At 40.6% G+C, this 18,108-nt stretch overlaps 1 protein-coding gene across 1 annotated transcript in view; it reads left to right on the top strand.

Annotated features, from left to right (window-relative positions):
- The first annotated feature begins 1,810 nt into the window (after positions 1 to 1,810).
- Positions 1,811 to 18,108, top strand: part of ARL5B (ARF like GTPase 5B) — a 33,285-nt gene continuing 16,987 nt past the window's right edge. The window contains exons 1-2 of the mRNA XM_079767081.1: positions 1,811 to 2,158; positions 17,998 to 18,058. Of these exons, the coding sequence (XP_079623207.1) occupies positions 2,110 to 2,158; positions 17,998 to 18,058 (110 nt within the window). The 5' untranslated portion in view covers positions 1,811 to 2,109. The remainder of the gene's footprint in view (positions 2,159 to 17,997; positions 18,059 to 18,108) is intronic.

The following is an 18,108-nucleotide window of genomic DNA, read 5'->3' as shown; positions in this document are numbered from 1 at the left end:
TCTTGGCAGCGTTGGCTGCGATTTGGTGGGGTGTCGCAGTTCATACATTTCAAAAGAGTAGAACCAATAAAAAATCTGCAGTGTTGCTCAAATATAATCATTCCACCTAATTAAAAGTGAAACAATAATTTAGATTTATTGTCTCTAAAGTATCATTTTAGGCCAACCATAAAAATATTTAAGGAATGTATAATTGGGGTGGGGGTTTTTTGTTTCAAGGCTCTGCAAAAAATGCTTTTTTCGGATACTGTTTCTTAGAAATCTGAAAGCCAGAAAAAAAGAATGTAGTTTATATCAATGTGTAATAATTGAAGCTAAGTTACAAAATCTAAACTTAATTGTTTAATAAAATTAGGACTAGAAAACGTTCCTTTAAATCTCTATTAACACAAACATTTTCATTTGCAGGCCAAAGTATGGTCATGAAAGTTAAACTAATTTGCATATGTACAGTTTCCTCTATGTATGAGGTTAAAACTTGCCTTTAATATCAGAGAGTTGTAGCACATTATCCTATATATAAAGCTTAAAGGGTCTTTGAATCATAACACTGGGAGGACATAAATCATATATGTCTCTCTGTACAGGTAATGAAATATAGGCATACCTGTGAGGTATCATGGATTTGTTTCCAGCCCACCACAATAAAGCAAATCATGAGATTTTTGGTTTCCCAGTGCACATAAAAGTTATGTTTACACTATATTAAGTGTGCAATAGTATTATATCTTTAAAAAAATAACAATGTACCTACCTTACTTTATTGCTAAAAAATGCTAACCATTATCTGAGTCTTCATCAAGTTGAAATAATTTTGCTGGTGGAGGGTCTAGTAAAAACATTGCAATATAACTACAATGAACAATAAAGCAAAGAGCAATAAATCAAGGCTATGCCTATAGTTTGGCACGTTAAAAGGACTTGGTACGGTGGTAAAATCTACCACCTGAATAAAATCCAGAGTCTTTTCAATTAAGTTCGCTCCTTAAAACTAGTTTCAGGGTAATTAGTTACATTTTATCTGAGGTTGTGAAGCGTCTAAATTTGTTAGAAACTAACCATGAAAAAGAAAATGGAAGTGAACCGATTATGTAGCAAATTGGTTTATATACACACAGATTTCTGAGTTAACTGAGTAATAAATTGAGTTAAATTCCAGCTGCAGCCAGTTCTTATAAGTATTTACTGAACTTAGCTTGTCATAGTTTTTTCTAAGTTATATTCAGTATATACATCTTAATCCCTAGCTTGACTTTTTCCCCCCATGACATTTTTTTGCTTTACTTCAAGTACAGCACTTGTGGGTTTTCTATTTTGTTTAACTGGAGAGACTGCTGGGATTCCATTTTAATTAAAAGAAGTTATTTCCAATCAACACTTCAAAAACTAAGTTATTTTCTTATTTCATGGATTCTCTCCCAATCAAGTCGATTCAGTGAAGAATCCGGGCGGAACCCCTGTCTGCCATCAGCACAGGGAGCCAGGCAGAGGTCAGTTGGCACTTGCCGCTTCTGTGCAGCAAAGGGAGGCAGCGCCCGGAAACTGCGCGCGGCCCGGTGTGGAGGCGGGGACGCACCTGCCGACCGCAGATCGTGCACAAAGGGAACCCGGCGCGGCTCTCAGCGGTGACGAGAGGGAAACTCCCCACCTCCCACTCCTCCCCACCTCCCCCTCCACCCCTGGCCGCCGGAGCCGGCACCCCGGAAAGGAAACCGGAGGAAACGCCACGTCGAAGGCGTCGGCTGACGTCAGCGCGCTACGTCAGGTGCCGTCCTTCCGGCGATGGGTGGTCCCGAGGTCGGGCGCGGAGGCGGAGCGAAGGCGGGGTCTGGGTCTGGTGGCGGATTTGGGGGGGTAGGTGGGTTCAGGCCGAGGGAACTACGGGTCGGCGTTGGGTTCACGGGGCTCGGAACAAAGGACTCTGCGGACGGGACTCGGCGCGGCGCCTTCGGACCGGCAGCCGAACGGCCGATCGCCGCTCCTGGGCCACCGCGTGCCCTCTCGGCGCCGTCCCAGCCGCTTCCCCTTCGGACTCCCTGCCCGCGCCGCGGAGGGGCCCCGCGCAGCGGCACCTGCTGCTGAGGGACCCCGCGGCCGGCCCCGGTGCTCATGATGGGGCTCATCTTCGCCAAACTGTGGAGCCTCTTCTGTAACCAAGGTGAGAGGAGGGAGCTGCGCCGCGGCCCGAGCCCGCGGAGGGGGGTCTGCCGCCGAAGGCGCCGCCGCAGGCCGGGCTGTCGCCGAGAAGTGACTGAGTCCGGGGAGCGGGGAGACGTTCGGTCTTCGGGCTGGAGAGGGTGCGGGAGAGCTGGCGTGTGGGAGAAATGGGGAGTCCGGAAGGGAGGCATTGGTGTCCCGGAATCCAAACTTAGGGTCTTTGGATATTGGCGAAGCTCAGCGGAAAACACCGATTGGTACCCGGAGGCATTTGGGGTGCCTTTTAGGTCTCTAATCCAACATCCCAAGTCTTGCCCCAGGCAGGATAAGTGTCCGCCCTGAAACTGATCGACTTTTTTTTTTTTTTTTTAAACTAGTGCTGCTTTGTTTTCGACCTGCTCTTTAAGCCAATGCGCCTTCTTCACGTTCTCTCTGATGCCGCCTACTCTCCAGGACTCTGGAACGAGGCGTCCCTTTCAGATACACGGCTTTCTGGAAACCTTCAGCCTAAATCCATATTTATTCCTTTCCTAGACGTTAGAAAACCAAAGGCTTTGGCTCTGGGTAGGGTGTGCGTGTCCGTATTACTCTAGAACTGGTTATGAGACATCTAGAAGTTGCAAGTCCAAAGGGCCAACAAGTTGTAAAACCTGTTCTGAGTCTGAGAATGAAATGTGATGTCTTCTGAAAAGGGAAAATACCCAAACAAACAAACAAAAAAGGCGACAATAGGTAAAGTTTTAGGTATTCTTTTAATATTTTTCTTAGTAATTGAAACTAGTTTTTCAATTCAACTAGTTTCATTTCGAATTTAATACCTGGACATAATAAAAAACTGTTTTAGGATGATACCAATATGTTACTGTTAATGTGGTATCTTTTATCAGGATTTAAGAAGTGAAGACAATGAAGTGGTTTTAGTTCACTTGTTCCACAGATTGGTAAGAACACTAAAATAATCTTTTCCAAGGTTATAAATATATATGCATATACATATGTAGGCATATTCAATTACCACACCTTTTGTTGTTGTTCATCTTCACCCAAGGATATTTTTCCATTGATTTTTAGAGAGAGTAGAAGAGAGAGGGAAAGACAGAGAGAAACATCGATGTGTTACATCCAGGGCCCAGGCGGTGGAGGAGTCTGTAACCCAGGTACATGCCCTTGACCTGGAATCGAATCCGGGACCCTTTGGTCTGAAGGCCGAGGCTCTATTCACTGAGCCAAACCTGCTGGGGCCAATTACCACACTTTTCAAGTGATTTTAAAGTGGTCAGAGTTTAACACCTTATGAATATTATCCATACTTTAATGTATTATTTTTTCAGCAGTTCATATTTTCTAATCCTTGTTACATAAATTCGCTACTATATAAAGCAGCACTTTTAAGACATGCTAAAAAGTATAAAGATCCATATAATAACCATCTGCTTATTTTTCCTGTAGTTTAAAGAAATAAAATATTACCTAAGTCGTTGGTTCTCCCTGGTAATCTGTCCCATTCCTCTTTCTCCCCTCTCTATTTTATTGCTGCTCTTTATTAGTTTTGTTTGTTTGTTCCAATCTTCCTTAATCAGATTAAAAGGGACTGGAGAATATAAAGGGAAAACTCGGGAGATGAGGAAACGTATTTATGGGCTGCTTTTATAGTCACATAACTGTTCATAGTAAATCCTCATTACTATTTAGACTTTAACTTTCCTGCTGTATATTGAGTACTAGTGGTTTTTCTGTCATTTTATTCTCATTCATTCATGGGCATAGGGCGTAAAGCAGTCTTTAGAGTTAAACATAGGAGATACAAAGATTTAAAGACAAACAGAAAAGATACAGTTACTTGCTCTCATAATGCTCAAACATCGGTACATAACAGAAAGAAGTAGGAAAAAAATCAAATGTGATAAATTATTAACTGATATGTATAAAAGTGTGGTGATGGTACCAGAAGAAAATGATTAATTTTTCTAATGTGGTTCCTGGAAGACTACAGGAAAAGGTATAGTTGGACTTCCATAATAAGTAGGAGTTTATAACTAAGGCATGTTAGGCAGACTGAGTAGAAGGGGCATGTTATTTTAGGCAGAAGGACTAATAATATGCAATGGGAGAGGAATTAAACAGTTTGGTACATGGAAGGAAGCTGAAAATAGTTTAGTTTGGCTGTATTTTAGTTTGCCTGTGGGGGAGTTAGAGGAGATGAGGTTGGAAAGGTAGCCAGGGGAACCAGATCACAGAGGGCCTTGTATGTTGACGAAGACTTTATACAGAGCAAGCCATGGGAGCAGTTGAAGAGTTTAGTCATGGTGTGTTATTTTGTAGCAAGGGATTGCTATTTTAGTAGTCTTGTATTTATACTTTCTTTTTTCACTTTATAAGATGCAACCATTCTTTTCTTAAATCTTTATTGTTGAGAGTATCACAGATGTCCCCCCATTGCCCCTCTCCCCCTGATTCCTTCACCGCCCTATCGTCTGTGTCCACAGGTAATGCACGTATGCAATGCAAGGTGGTTGCTGGGTTCCTTTGGGCCCCTCTCCCCCTTCCCTCTGACATTCATCAGCCTATTCCATGTTTCCATGCCTCTGGTTTTACTTTCTGTATTGACAAAGTTAACGACAACCTCAGCATTTTCCATTTTAACCACTATAGCACATCTAATCCAGAGATACTCAAATCACTCAATCTTGGTTGTAGATTAGAATATGCCCAAGGCCCCACCTCAGACCAGTTCAATCAGAATGGGGTGGGGTGGACTGGGCATCAGTGCCAGGATAATTCAGATGTACAGCCAGAGTTGAGAACTACTTACCTTAAATACTCCTTTCCCTTATCTTGTATTATTCGCCTCACGTCCATCTTTTTTCCTTGTAACATTTTAGAGCACTAAGCATCTCTTCATAAATTTGATACCTTTCTGGGAATAAGCATACTAAAGCATGTGTTGCTTAAGTAAAGCTATTACAAAGTACACAATTAATTTAAGGTACAAGACTGATTACTTTGACACACTTATCAATGAGCACTGATAGCCAGCTTTTTATGACATTGTTATTGTTCTGACTGCTCAGATCTGGTGTCTTTCATTTCTCTCTTTACCTTATTGTGCTCTTAATTCTGGACTTTTTGCTGGTTTCAAACATAGGACACTTAACCTTACCATCTATCTGCCCCTCGTTTTCTGGAACACTCTTGTCCCTTCAAATGGTTCAGATTTCTGACCAAATGTCACTCCTGAGAGAGGCCATCCCTGACCACTATTCCCACCCCAACACTCATTCTCTATTTTTTGGACTAATGTTTTGCTCTACCTGTAATCATGTTTGTTTACTTTGTTTATCTGTTTTTCTCAATAGACATAACTTCTGAAGGCATGGATTTTGAGATATGAAATTGAACAAATCATTTGTCTTATTATGGTAGAAGAGAAATTAGTATCTTTATGACTTTTTCCTTCATCATTCCAATGTAGTTTTTTGTTTAATCCACACCGTCTTTTCATTGTTGTAACTAAAGTTTTGTTACTGCTGAGCCACAATATGCTATATTGTTTTCCTTTTCTCTACAACTTTTTCCCCCTAGAATAATTACAACATCTCATTGCTTTAGTTTCTTTGTACATTTGACTAAGTCGTCTTATGTTATTCAAAAACTCTCCATACAAGTTTTCCCACATCACCTATCAGATGATTTATCCTTTCCCACACCCTCAGTATTCCTTTTTGCTCCAAACTGGACTTGTTCCCTCTGTGCCTGGTACACAGTTGTTCTGGACTTGTCTTTGCTATCATTTTAGGAATTCACTTTTTTTGGAACTCGTGTCCTTGCTTTGCCCTTATTTTCATGAAGCACATCCTTCAGAAATTTCCTGCAACATTATCCAAAGTGATAATTATTTTGCAATTTCAAATGCCTGAAAATGTATTGGTCTGTCCTCACTTTTTATTTATAACTGGTCTGAATATATAATTCTGAATTGTAAAACATTTCTTTCAAAATCTTGATTTGTCATTGTCCTCCAGTTTTCAAGTGTTGTTGAGAAGACAAGTATTCTTTTTTTTCTTTCTTTATTGATTACCGCTCATGCCCTCACCCCCCCTTGTGTCTGTGTCCATTGGTTAGGCTTATATGCATGCATACAAGTCCTTTGGTTGATCTTTCCCCCTTACCCCCAGCCTCCCCTACCTTCCCTCTGAGGTTTGAGCATCTGATCGATGCTTCTCTGTCTCTGGATCTGTTTTTGTTCATCAGTTTATATTATTCATTATATTCCACAAATGAGTGAGATCATGTGATATTTATCTTTCTCTGACTGGCTTACTTCCCTTACCTTAGCATAATGCTCTCCAGTCCCATCCATGCTGCTGCAAATGGTAAAATTCCTTCTTTTTTACAGCAGCGTAGTATTCCATTGTGAGGATGTACCACAGTTTTCTAATCCACTCATCTGCTGATGGGCATTTAGGCTGTTTCCAAATCTTTGCTATGGTAAATTGTCCCGCTATGAACATAGGATGCATATATCCTTTCTGATTGGTGTTTCTGATTTCTTGGGATATATTTCTAGAGGTGGTATCACTGGGTCAAATGGGAGTTCCATTTTTAGTTTTTTGAGGAAACTCCATACTGTTCTCCACAGTGGCTGCACCAGTCTGCATTCCCACCAGCAGTGCACGAGGGTTCCTTTTTCTCCCATCCTCGCCAGCACTTGTCATTTGTTGATTTGTTAATGATAGCCTTTTTGATAGATGTGAGATGGTACCTCTTTACAAGTATCATTCTTACTCTTATTTTTTCTATCTAGTTGATTTTAGAATTTTCTGTTTATCTCTGGTATTTTTTTTCTAATATATTTTTATTGATTTCAGAGGGGAAGGGAGAGGGAGAGAGAGATAGAAACATCAATGATGAGAGAAAATCACTGACTGGTTGCCTCACACACTCCCTTGCTGGGTGTGGAGCCCACAATCCGGGCATGTGCCCTGACCAGGAATCAAACCATGACCTCCTGGTTCATAGGTCGATGCTTAACCACTGAGCCTACCGGCTAGGCTCTGGTGTTTTTTAAAATTGAAAGAGGTGTACCTTGATATTTTGTTTGTTTGTGTATTATGATAGGCCTTCTGGACCTTTTCAATATAAAGTTACCTTTTTTGGTTCTAGAAATTTTTATTTGCTTTGGATTTATCTTAATGAACTAAATTGATTATCAAGTATTCTTTTCAATTCTACTGTACCTTTTTTTGTTTGGGTTCTACTGTTTCTTTGAACTTTTCTTCTGTTCTTTAATTTTCTTTTTAAATTTATTTTTATATTACCTTTTTATATTGGAAGTTTTCCCCATAGATCTGTTGTAATTCCATTGCATGAATATAGCACAGTTTATTCATTTGCATTATGATGGGTTGTAATATTATGAACACCATTAAGACTTTTTGTAGACATGTTTTTATTTCTCTTAGGTGAATATCTAGGAAAATAATTTTTAAGTCATTGGGTAGATATATGATTATTTTTATAGATTTTTTTCCAAAGTGGTTATACCATTTTTATATTCTTATCAGCAATGTTTGAGACTACTACTTGTTCCACAGCCTTAGCAATATTTGATGTTGCCAGTCTTTTTAATTTTAGCTATTCTATTAGATGTGTAGTTGTATCTCATTTTGGTTTTAAATTGCATTTCTCTGTTGACTATTGGGAATTAAGCACTTTTTCAGGTGTTTATTGCCGATTTGTATATCTTTCTTTGCGGAATGTTCCAATATTTTGCCCATTTAAAAAAATGTTTTTCTCTAAAATATTATATATAATTACTTATGTATTCTGGAACTGAGTCCTTTGTCAGATACATGTTTTGTGAATATTTTACCTGGTCTGTGGCTTCCCTATTCATTTTCTTTAATGGGGATTTCTCTTCAGTGGAAAATTTTAATTTTGGTATAGTCTTAATTTCTCAATTTTTTTTCTTATGGATATTGCTGTCTGTGTCCTGTTCCTTTCATCTAGAAGCTTTAGCTTTTATATGCTTAGTAGAGGCCTGGTGCACGAAATTCATGTGCTGGGGGGGGTGCCTCAGCCCGGCCTGCTCGCAGTAGGGCATCCCTCTCGCAGTTCAGGACCTCTCGCTCCTTACCACCCACCTGCTCGCTGCTCTTTACTGCTCAGCTTGCTGCTCCTTAGAGCTGCCATTGAGGCGAGAGAGGCTCCTGCCACCGTTGCTGCGCTCACCAGTTGTGAGCCCAGCTTCTGGCTGAGTGGCGCTCCCCTCAGTGGCACTCCCCTCAGTGGCGCTCCTGCATTGAGTGTCTGCCCCTTGGTGGTCATTGTGCATCATAGCAACTGGTTCTGGTCATTCCACCATAACAGTCAGTTAGGGTTTTATTATATAGACTAGAGGCCCAGTGCACAAAATTCATGCACAGGCGGGGGTTCCTTCAGCCCAGCCTGCACCTTCTCCAATCTAGGACCCCTCGGGGGATGTCCGACTGCTGGTTTAGGCATGATCCCTGTGGGACCACTGGCTCCTAACCGCTCGCCTGCCTGCCTGCCTCATTGCCCCTAACTGCCTCTGCTTGCCGGCCTGGCTGCTCCCTAATGGCCGCCCCCTAACTGCTCCCCTGCCGGCCTGATAGCTCCTAACCGCCTCTGCCTCGGCCCCCGCCACTGTGGCTTTGTCCGGAAGGATGTCCGGTCTAATTAACATATTACCCTTTTATTAATATAGATGCCTATAGGACAAATAAAATTATTTTGGGGCTATGATGTGAGAGTTTGGGATTCAATATTTATCTCCAACCTTTTCTCTTGCATTGATCTGTATGTCTATCTATGCCATACTACACCATCACGGTTACTGTACTGTTTCATAGCAAATTTTGAAATCCGGTAGTGTCAGTACTCCAACTTTGTTTTGTTAATCTTTTTAAATAAAAGATTTTTATTTTCTTCCAACTACTTACTTTGGGTATACTTTACCCTCCACCACTAGTTTTTTTTGTATAATTGATTTCAGAGAGGAGGAGGAGGAGGAGAGACAGAGGAGGGGAGAGAGAATGAGAATCATTGATCAGCTGCCTCCTACATACCCCCTATTGGGGGTTGAGCCTGGCATGTGCCCTGACCTGGAATCAAACCTTAATCTCCTGGTTCATAGGTTGATGCTCAATCACTGAGCCATGCTGACTGGGCTTCACCCCTAGTTCTTAAGGGTAGAATGGTTTTGCCTTTTTTTCCTTTTAAAACACACATCTTAAATACTGCTTTAGCTTCATTTCACAAATTTTTATATGTTGCATTTCGTTATTCAGGTTGAAATATTATAAAAATTTGTTGTTTGATTTCTTCTTTAAACTATGGATTATTTATGTGTTGTTTTTTTCTAGATAGCTTATTATTCTTAATTCCATTGTGGTCAAAAATATACTCTGATTTTTTTTTTAATTTATTAAGACTTTTATAATCCATTCATATAGTCTGTTCTGGTGAATGCACCATTTGCTCTTGAAAAGAATGTGTATTTTGCAGTTGTGTGCAATCCTACCTAATAAAATAGTAATATGCAAATTGACCGCACCTTCACTACGCCCAAGCCACGCCCACCAGCCAAAGCCACACTCACCAGCCAATCAGGGCGAGTATGCAAATTACCCAACAAAGATGGCGGTTAATTTGCATACGCTGAGAGAGGGAGGCGTGAAGACTGAAGACAACTTAGAAGGAAGAGGGAGGAAAAGCGGAAAGCAAGGTGGCTGCCAGAGGGAAAGCCCGGGCGGGGCAGAGCGGGGTGGAACGGGGCGGAGCGGGGCGGGCGGCAGTGGCGAGCAGGTGCAGGCGTGGTGGCCGCAAAGGCGGCGGCAGCGGCAGCGGCAGCAGCAGCGCACGTGGCCGCAACAGCCGCTTGCAGGATTTTCCTGCAAATGGGCTACTAGTATTCTATAAACGTTTAAGTTAAGGTGGTTGTTAATCTTGTTCAGATGTTATGTATCTTAATGTGTATCTCTTCTAAAAGAGCATAGAGAGGGAGACCGTTTTTTGTGTCTAGTGTGAAATTCTCTCCCTTTTAATTGGAATGTTTAATCCAATTTGTTTATGTAGTTGGATTTATGATATGGTTAGATATAAAGGTATGCAATTTTATTATGTGTTTCCTCTGTTTAGCTCTGCTTTTGTTTATCTGTTTTTGTTTTGTTTCGCTGTTACTCTACTCCTCCTTTCCCTCTTTTTGGGGATAACTAGTTTTTTTAATTTTTAAAATTCTATTTTACCTTTCCCTCCTTTTGGGGTTAACTAGTTTTTTTTTAATTTTTATAATTCCATTTTAATTTTTTATTGACTATTTTAACAATTGCCTTTTGCATCATTTCCATGGTCCTTCAAGAGATTTCAATGTACATTCTTATATTTTTGCAATCTAGTAATAGTAAATAGGCTTTTCGCCCAAGTCTCTCTCATGAATAGAGTGTCAGGTACCGTATTTTCCGACGTATAAGACAACATTTTTTTTTTTTTAAGACAACTTTTTAACCCAGGAAAATCTTATACGCCCAGTCTTATACGCCGGAAAATACGGTACTTAGTAATGCAATACTTTTAAAGGGTAAGAACCTTGAAACTACACAGTTGCACTCTCCCCTCCCCTGGTCCTTTGTAACCATACAGGTTATATATCATATATATTGTATCTAAATATGTTAATAAACGTCACAATACAGTGTTATACTTTTTGCTATAAACAGTCACATGTTCTTTAAAGTTTTGGAGAGGGTAAAATTTCTCTTATATTTACTCACTACTATTTTTTGATGTTTTGAATTTCCATCTAGCATAATTTTACTTCACGCTTAAGAATTCTGGTGTTTTTATAGTGTGGCTGTGGTAATGATGAATTAATTCTCTTAGTTTCCTTTTATCTGAAAATGCCTTCATTCTTGATGTATATTTTTTCAGAATACAGCATCTTAGCTTGGTGTTTTTTTTTTTAATTTTTGTTTTTTGGTTTGTTTGTTTGTTTGTTTGTTTTTGCCTTTAGTGCTCTAGTCCAGCGGTTGCCAACCGGTGGTCCGTGGACCACTGGTGTTCTGTGAGGTCCAAAAGATTGGCGACCACTGCTCTAGTCATTCCACTGTCTTCTGCGCGCGCTCTCTCTCTCTCTCTCTCTCTCTGTGTGTGTGTACACCCTGATGAATGTCAGTCAATATTTATATCTTTCCTTTATCCTTTTTTTTTCTTCTGCCTTCAAGATTTTCCCTTTATCTTTTTTTTAAAAAATATTTTTTTATTGATTTTTTACAGAGAGGAAGAGAGAGGGATAGAGAGTTAGAAACATCGATGAGAGAGAAACATCGATCAGCTACCTCCTGCACACACCCCACTGGCGATGTGCCCGCAACCAAGGTACATGCCCTTGACCGGAATCGAACCTGGGACCCTTGAATCCGCAGGCCGACGCTCTATCCACTGAGCCAAACCAGTTAGGGCTTCCCTTTATCTTTGATTTTCAGCAGGTTAACCATGAACTACCTAGTTTTTCTTTTCTTTGTATTTACCTTATTTGGGGATTGCTGAACTTTTTGAATTTGTGAAATGTTTATATTTTGGTTCTCGCCCAGTTGTATTTTTCAAATATATATTTTTTCCACCCAAATTCAATTTATTGAGGACCAGCACTTTAAAAAGGAATGAATAGCCCTAGCTGGTTTGGCTCAGTGGATAGAGCATAGGTCTGAAGACTGCAGGGTCCCGGATTCAATTCCAGTCAAGGGCACATGCCTGGGTTGTGGGCTCGATCCCCAGTAGGGAGTGTGCAGGAGGAAACCAATCAATGATTCTCTCTCATCATTGATGTTTCTATCTCTCTTTCCCTCTCCATTCCTCTCTAAAATCAATAAAATATACATATATATTGAAAAAATAAAAGCTTTATTAGATTCAGGTTCTTTAAAAAACAAATAAAAAGGAATGAATATTTTAAATGGAAACAATCAGAATGTGTCTCAGTAAAAGTACTGTTTTGTGAAATTTCTGTTTCAGTTATGTGTGTCCTGAATCATGACATAAAATATATTTCTTAACTGTGGTCATGGCTCAACAAGTTTGAAAACCAGTGATTAGATTGTCTATGTTCCTTAACACCTGCCTTGCAGATTACTTGCCCCTGGGCAACATTTATCATATTTTTCTGTGTGTAAGATACCATTTTTTCCTAAAATCATTAGACTGAAAATCGAGGGGTGTCAACACATAACCAAGGAGGGAGCCATGTGAGGAGGGAGCCATGCGGGTGTGTAGCTGCCCATACCTTGTCAAACAGGCTTCCTCCAATCACGAGCCTTATTATCACTGATATCAGCTGATGCCGTAATTGGAGGTGGAGGTGGAGAATGCATAGATGCAACAGGGACCGGAGCCTTCTGAGCCCATAAAGATGTCAAAAAATAAAAAGCTAAATGGCAGTAAGCGATTGTCTTACTCTGCAAAATTCAAACTGCATGTAATCAGCTATGCAAAAGAGCATGGAAATAGAGCTGCAGAGAGACAATTTGGACCTCCTCCCACTGAGCGTATGATCAGACAGTGGAGAAAACAGGAAGAACAATTCCTTAAAATGCCAAAAAAGAAGAAGGTCTTAAAAGGAAAACCAGCAAAATGTTTAAAATACTGATTTCTTAATTTAGGGTTGGAAAAGTGGGGAGCATCTTATACATGGGGCATCTTTTACAGGAAAAACATGGTAACTTCTATAGAAAGCTACACTTCAGTATTTCCTTGTTGAAGCCTTTCTTAATTATTATTTTCAGTGAGTTGGGGAAAGGAAGGATCTTTGGTCTTTTTCCTTAGACACTTCAACCTGGCCTGTGACCTTAGAGTGTTCAACATAATTAGGCTCTTTGATTTTCTTCCCTTATCTACATTTAATCCCCTTGTTTACCTGTAAGTTGTCTTTCTTCTATCAGATAAGCTGTTCTTATTTATTATTGTAAGACTAGAGGCCTGGCGCACGAAATTTGTGCACCAGGGGTGTGTCTCAGCCCAGCCTGCACCCTCTCCAATCTGGGACCCCTTGAGGGATGTCCAACTGCCAGTCAGACATCCCTCTCACAATCCAGGACTGCTGGCTCCCAACCACTCGCCTGCCTACCTGCCTGATTGCCCCCTAACCACTCCCCTGCCAGCCCGATTGCCCCTAACTGCCCTCCTCTGAAGGCCTGGTACCCCCCCCCAACTGCCCTCTGCTACAGGCCTGGTCCCCCCAACTGCCCTCCCCTGCAGGCCTGGTCCCCCCGAATGCCTTCCCCTGTAGGCCTGGTTCCCCCCAACTGCCCTCCTGTGCAGGCCTGGTTCCCCCCAACTGCCCTCCTCTACAGGCCTGGTCCCCCCGCAACTGGCCTCCCCTGCAGGTCTGGTTCCCCTCCAACTGCCTTCCCCTGCAGGCCTGGTCGCCCCCAAATGCCCTCCTCTGCCAGCTCGGTCACCCCTAACTGCCCTCCCCTGCAGGCCTGATCGCTCCCAACTGCCCTCCCCTGCTGGCCATCTTGTGGCAGCCATCTTGTGTCCACATGGGCAGCCATCTTTGACCACATGGGGACGGCCATCTTGTGTTGGAGTGATGGTCGATTTGCATATTACCTCTTTATTATATAGGATTGTAAGATTTCATTTGTGTCACAAAAGTGGGGACACGTCAAGTTGGGAGACTATTAGCCAAACTCCACAACAATGTGTCCATAGGCAAGTATTTAACCTAACCGTTTCCTCATCAGGGATATGAGGAATGATATCACTTTCTTACAGAATGATTGTGAGGAGTAACTTACATAATGCATGGAAAACACTTAGACTGACAGTCTAGAATATTACTTTATTCTAGATCTGATTTATCCTTAAGAATATTACCATTTGATACTTCTCTCTGTTGCTTTGTACTAACGACACTATATTGTAAGTACTTGTTTACATACCCGGCTTATAAGACTTTTGAGAGTAGAGACCTTGCTTTATTTGTCTTAATCACAAATATTACAGTCATGTATATAATGAGCTCAATAAATGTTGAATTGTTGAATCATCAAATTTATGTAATTGCTTTTAACAGAATTTTGTCATCCAGGAATATGGTTTCTGAGGTGTGGGAATGGGGGGCGGGGCTGAAGAATTGGGGAGGGAAGTTAATATTTTATAGCAAAAAGAGCAGGGAAACAAATGCTATCTTTTATTTTATTATTTTTTTTTTACATTTTAATTTCTTTATTGGTTAAGGTATTACATATTTGTCCTCACCCCCCATTACCTTCCCACCCACCCCACTCCTGCCCTCACCCCCCTGTTGTCTGTGTCCACTGGTTAGGCTTATATGCATGCATACAAGTCCTTTGGTTGATCTCTCCCTCTTACCCCCACCCTCCCCTACCTTCCCTCTGAGGTTTGATAGTCTGATCAATGCTTCCCTGTCTCTGGATCTGTTTTTGATCATTAGTTTATGTTGTTCATTATTTCCCATAGATGAGTGAGATCATGTGGTATTTATCTTTCTCTGACTGGCTTATTTCACTTAGCATAATGCTCTCCAGTTCCATCCATTTTGTTGCAAATGGTAGGAATTCCTTCTTTGTTAGCGCAGCATAGTATTCCATTGTGTAGATGTACCACAGATTTTTTAATCCACTCATCTGCTGATGGGCACTTAGGCTGTTTCCAAGTATTAGCTATGGTGAATTGTGCTGCTATGAACATAGGATGCATATGTCCTTTCTGACTGATGTTTCTAGCTTCTTGGGATATATTCCTAGAAGTGGTATTACTGGGTCAAATGGGAGTTCCATTTTTAGTTTTTTGAGGAAACTCCATACTTTTCTCCACAGTGGCTGCACCAATTTGCATTCCCACGAGCAGTGCATGAGGGTTCCTTTTTCTCTGCATCCTCGCCAACAACAAATGCTAACTTTTAATTATGTTTACTAAAACAAGTTATTTAATATCAGAAGACTTCCATTTCCTTTTCTATACAATAATCAAGGTGACCCAGTGTTAACCGGAAAGGTGAGCTGAGGACCCCCCCTCCTCCCCTAGGGTCATGTCTTGATGCCGAAGAATGAGCTCCGAGGACCAGAAGATTTAAGCAAAAGTGTGAAAAATGTATTACAAGCAGATTCAGACTCCCCAACGGGGAGGAGGCACAAATAATGGGTTGCTAGCAAAGGAAGTCATTCTAGGAGTATACATGTTCTACAGGCTTGCTCCATATATACCTGTGTCACCACCTGATTGATTCCATCATTGTTCTTGCCCAGCAACGGACCTGAATGTTCTGTTTCTATGTGTATGTACACCTTGTTGCTGCAGGCCCTCCTTTGATTTCCCATACTTTCTGCTCTGTGTCCAAAAACACGGTTGGTTTCTATGATTAGGCTTGCTCACACTGCCGTGTCTGCCCCTGTCTGTTCTACCTGCCTTTGTTTCCCACTGGACCACTGCCCTATCTGCCTGCTTTTCAAGCTAACTTCTTTCGCCGGGTTAGTAGTTTTGTGTGTTTTTGGAGAATTGTACTTTTCACGGGTACTGAAGAGGTGGGAGAGAAAGAATAGATCTCAAGTTCTGCAGTCTGTTCCAAGCTATATTTTATTATCTATATATATAAAAGCCTAATATGCAAAGTGTCCCTTCAGGAATTTGACCGAACGGGAGTTCGATTGCTCGCTATGACGTACACTGACCACCAGGGGGCGGCACAGAATGAAGGGAGGTCCTGGGCGGCAGCTGGCAGCCACTAGGGACCCTACCAGTGCAGGAATTTCATTCACTGGGCCTCTAGTATTTTATAATCAGTACTAGAAGCCCGTTGCACGAAGATTCGTGCAATAGACCTTCCTTCACCTGGCTGCCGGCACCAGTTTTTCTCTGGCACCTGGGACCCAGGCCTTGGCTCTGGCCACCCGCCGATTGGAGCGCCTCCCGCAATAATTCAGACTTATTTTCATTGTATCCAATATCCCAAGTTTGCTAAGTCACCAATTTGGGTGACAGTGACTTAGGGCAAGAAGAAGGTAAATTTTCTATAATTCTATTTGCAGCACTTATTCTAAATAAAGAATTTAGTATCATCCATGTTATAGTTTTCCCTATTTAAGGTTAACTGAAATTGAGTCTATCAACTAAATAATTTTGTTTTCTTGGAGTGTAGTTTGAAGATTTAGAAGTGAATATATATTGAGGATCAGATGAAGTTGTAGAAGTATACAAGTTTCTCACAGCTTTAGGTATTTAAATTCTAGTGAAATGGAAATCTCTACTACCTGCTCTGTAAGTTAAAATGATGTTAAACTTCTAATGTTTATCTGATTGACATTTAGCTTACCTCTAGACTAGGCTTTCTTCTCATGCCTTCAGGACCCCATGGTCCCCTGATGCTAGGCAGGTGGTTTCCAGCTGTCACCAAAATTTAGAATGCTTGGTGCTGGGTGGTGGGATTGTTGCTCCACTGATAAGAATGCTCTTGTTCTTGTACTATACGGGAGAAAGATGGAGCAACACTCCAATATTGGTTCCACTAGAAATTAGAGACTACAAACCAAGAGAGCCAGAAAAGGAGAATTATGAGTTATAATAAGCAAGCAAGTTTTGTTTTGTTTTACAAAGCATCTTCTACCATAGTAATAATAGCCCTTCCAGAGAACCATGTCATTTGCCCTGCAATATTATGTTGTTACAGCAGCCAAGTCATTAGAAGATACAAAGATGGTTTGTCACCTAAGAACTTCTCTGTAAATTATGGTCCCACTCTTTGATGCAATATTAACATATTAGAGTGGAAATATGATCTGATATTTGATTAGATATAAAATGAGAATTTTGACATTCATGAAAGGTTTACAAGAGGAGCAGGGTTCTGATATGAACTGTGTCACATCATTGGCTGCAGAACAGTTGATTGCATTGTGGTTCTTATGACAGGTTCCCTACATACCCTGATGAAGAGTAGATTTTGAAACATTCTTCCCTGGGGAAGAACAATCTTTAAGTATTCTGTATAGGTTAAAATCTAGAAAAGATGAAATCTGGGGTGTTCTCTCCTGTGTTCAAAGGAAGTTTCAAAATACTCATCTCTTAACAGAATAATTAGATTGGACTTAAAAACTACTTATAAACAAAGTTACTATTTAGTGCAGAAGGAGGAGAATAAAGAGGTTTTCGTTGTACACAGAACCAAAACAGTATCTGCCAAAAGAGTTGTAAAATCCAGTTGGAAAAAAAGTTAAAGATTAACTAATTGTGTATTTATCTGTAGATTAATGGAGGGAATGGAAAACTAGTTAAGAGTATGTGTGTCTTATTAGCAATAGGAAACTTCAGATTTACATTTTAAATTGAGCTTTTAAGTAAATGGAAAAAAAGTCTTGGTACATGAAGGTGGGAAAACTTCCAGGTGTAAAAACAACTTGAGAAAAAGTTAATTTGATTAGTAGAGATGGCAAGCAGGTGTGTATGCAACACTTAATAAAAACAGAACACATTTTAAGTTATAATATTTTGTCAAGATTAGTATTGGGTTTTATCACCCCAAACTCAATATAAGTGGCCAGGTTCTCCTGTCCTCCCCTCTTCCCTATCTCCAGCATCCCTTTGTAAGAGAGCTAGATAAATAATATCATAATAGATTGTATCACTTAAGGCAGGTAGTCTTGGCATCATAAGTAAGTTCTCTTTTCTTTTCCATTTTTTAACAGTCTTATAAATATCCAGTGAATGATTCTCATTCGAGAGCTAACTAATAATCATTGTTGATAATATGTAATTGTAGTATGCAGCAGTGTTAAATGTTTTTGGTTTGCTTTCTCTCTGTAGAGCACAAAGTGATTATAGTGGGACTGGACAATGCAGGGAAAACTACCATTCTTTATCAATTGTAAGTATGAGTGTATATTGAAATAGTTTCATTATTTTATTTATTGGAAC

This window comes from Cnephaeus nilssonii (assembly GCF_951640355.1).
Source record: "Cnephaeus nilssonii genome assembly, chromosome: 1".
NCBI classification, from domain to species: Eukaryota; Metazoa; Chordata; class Mammalia; order Chiroptera; family Vespertilionidae; genus Cnephaeus; species Cnephaeus nilssonii.
This window is presented reverse-complemented; position numbering and strand designations above follow the sequence as displayed.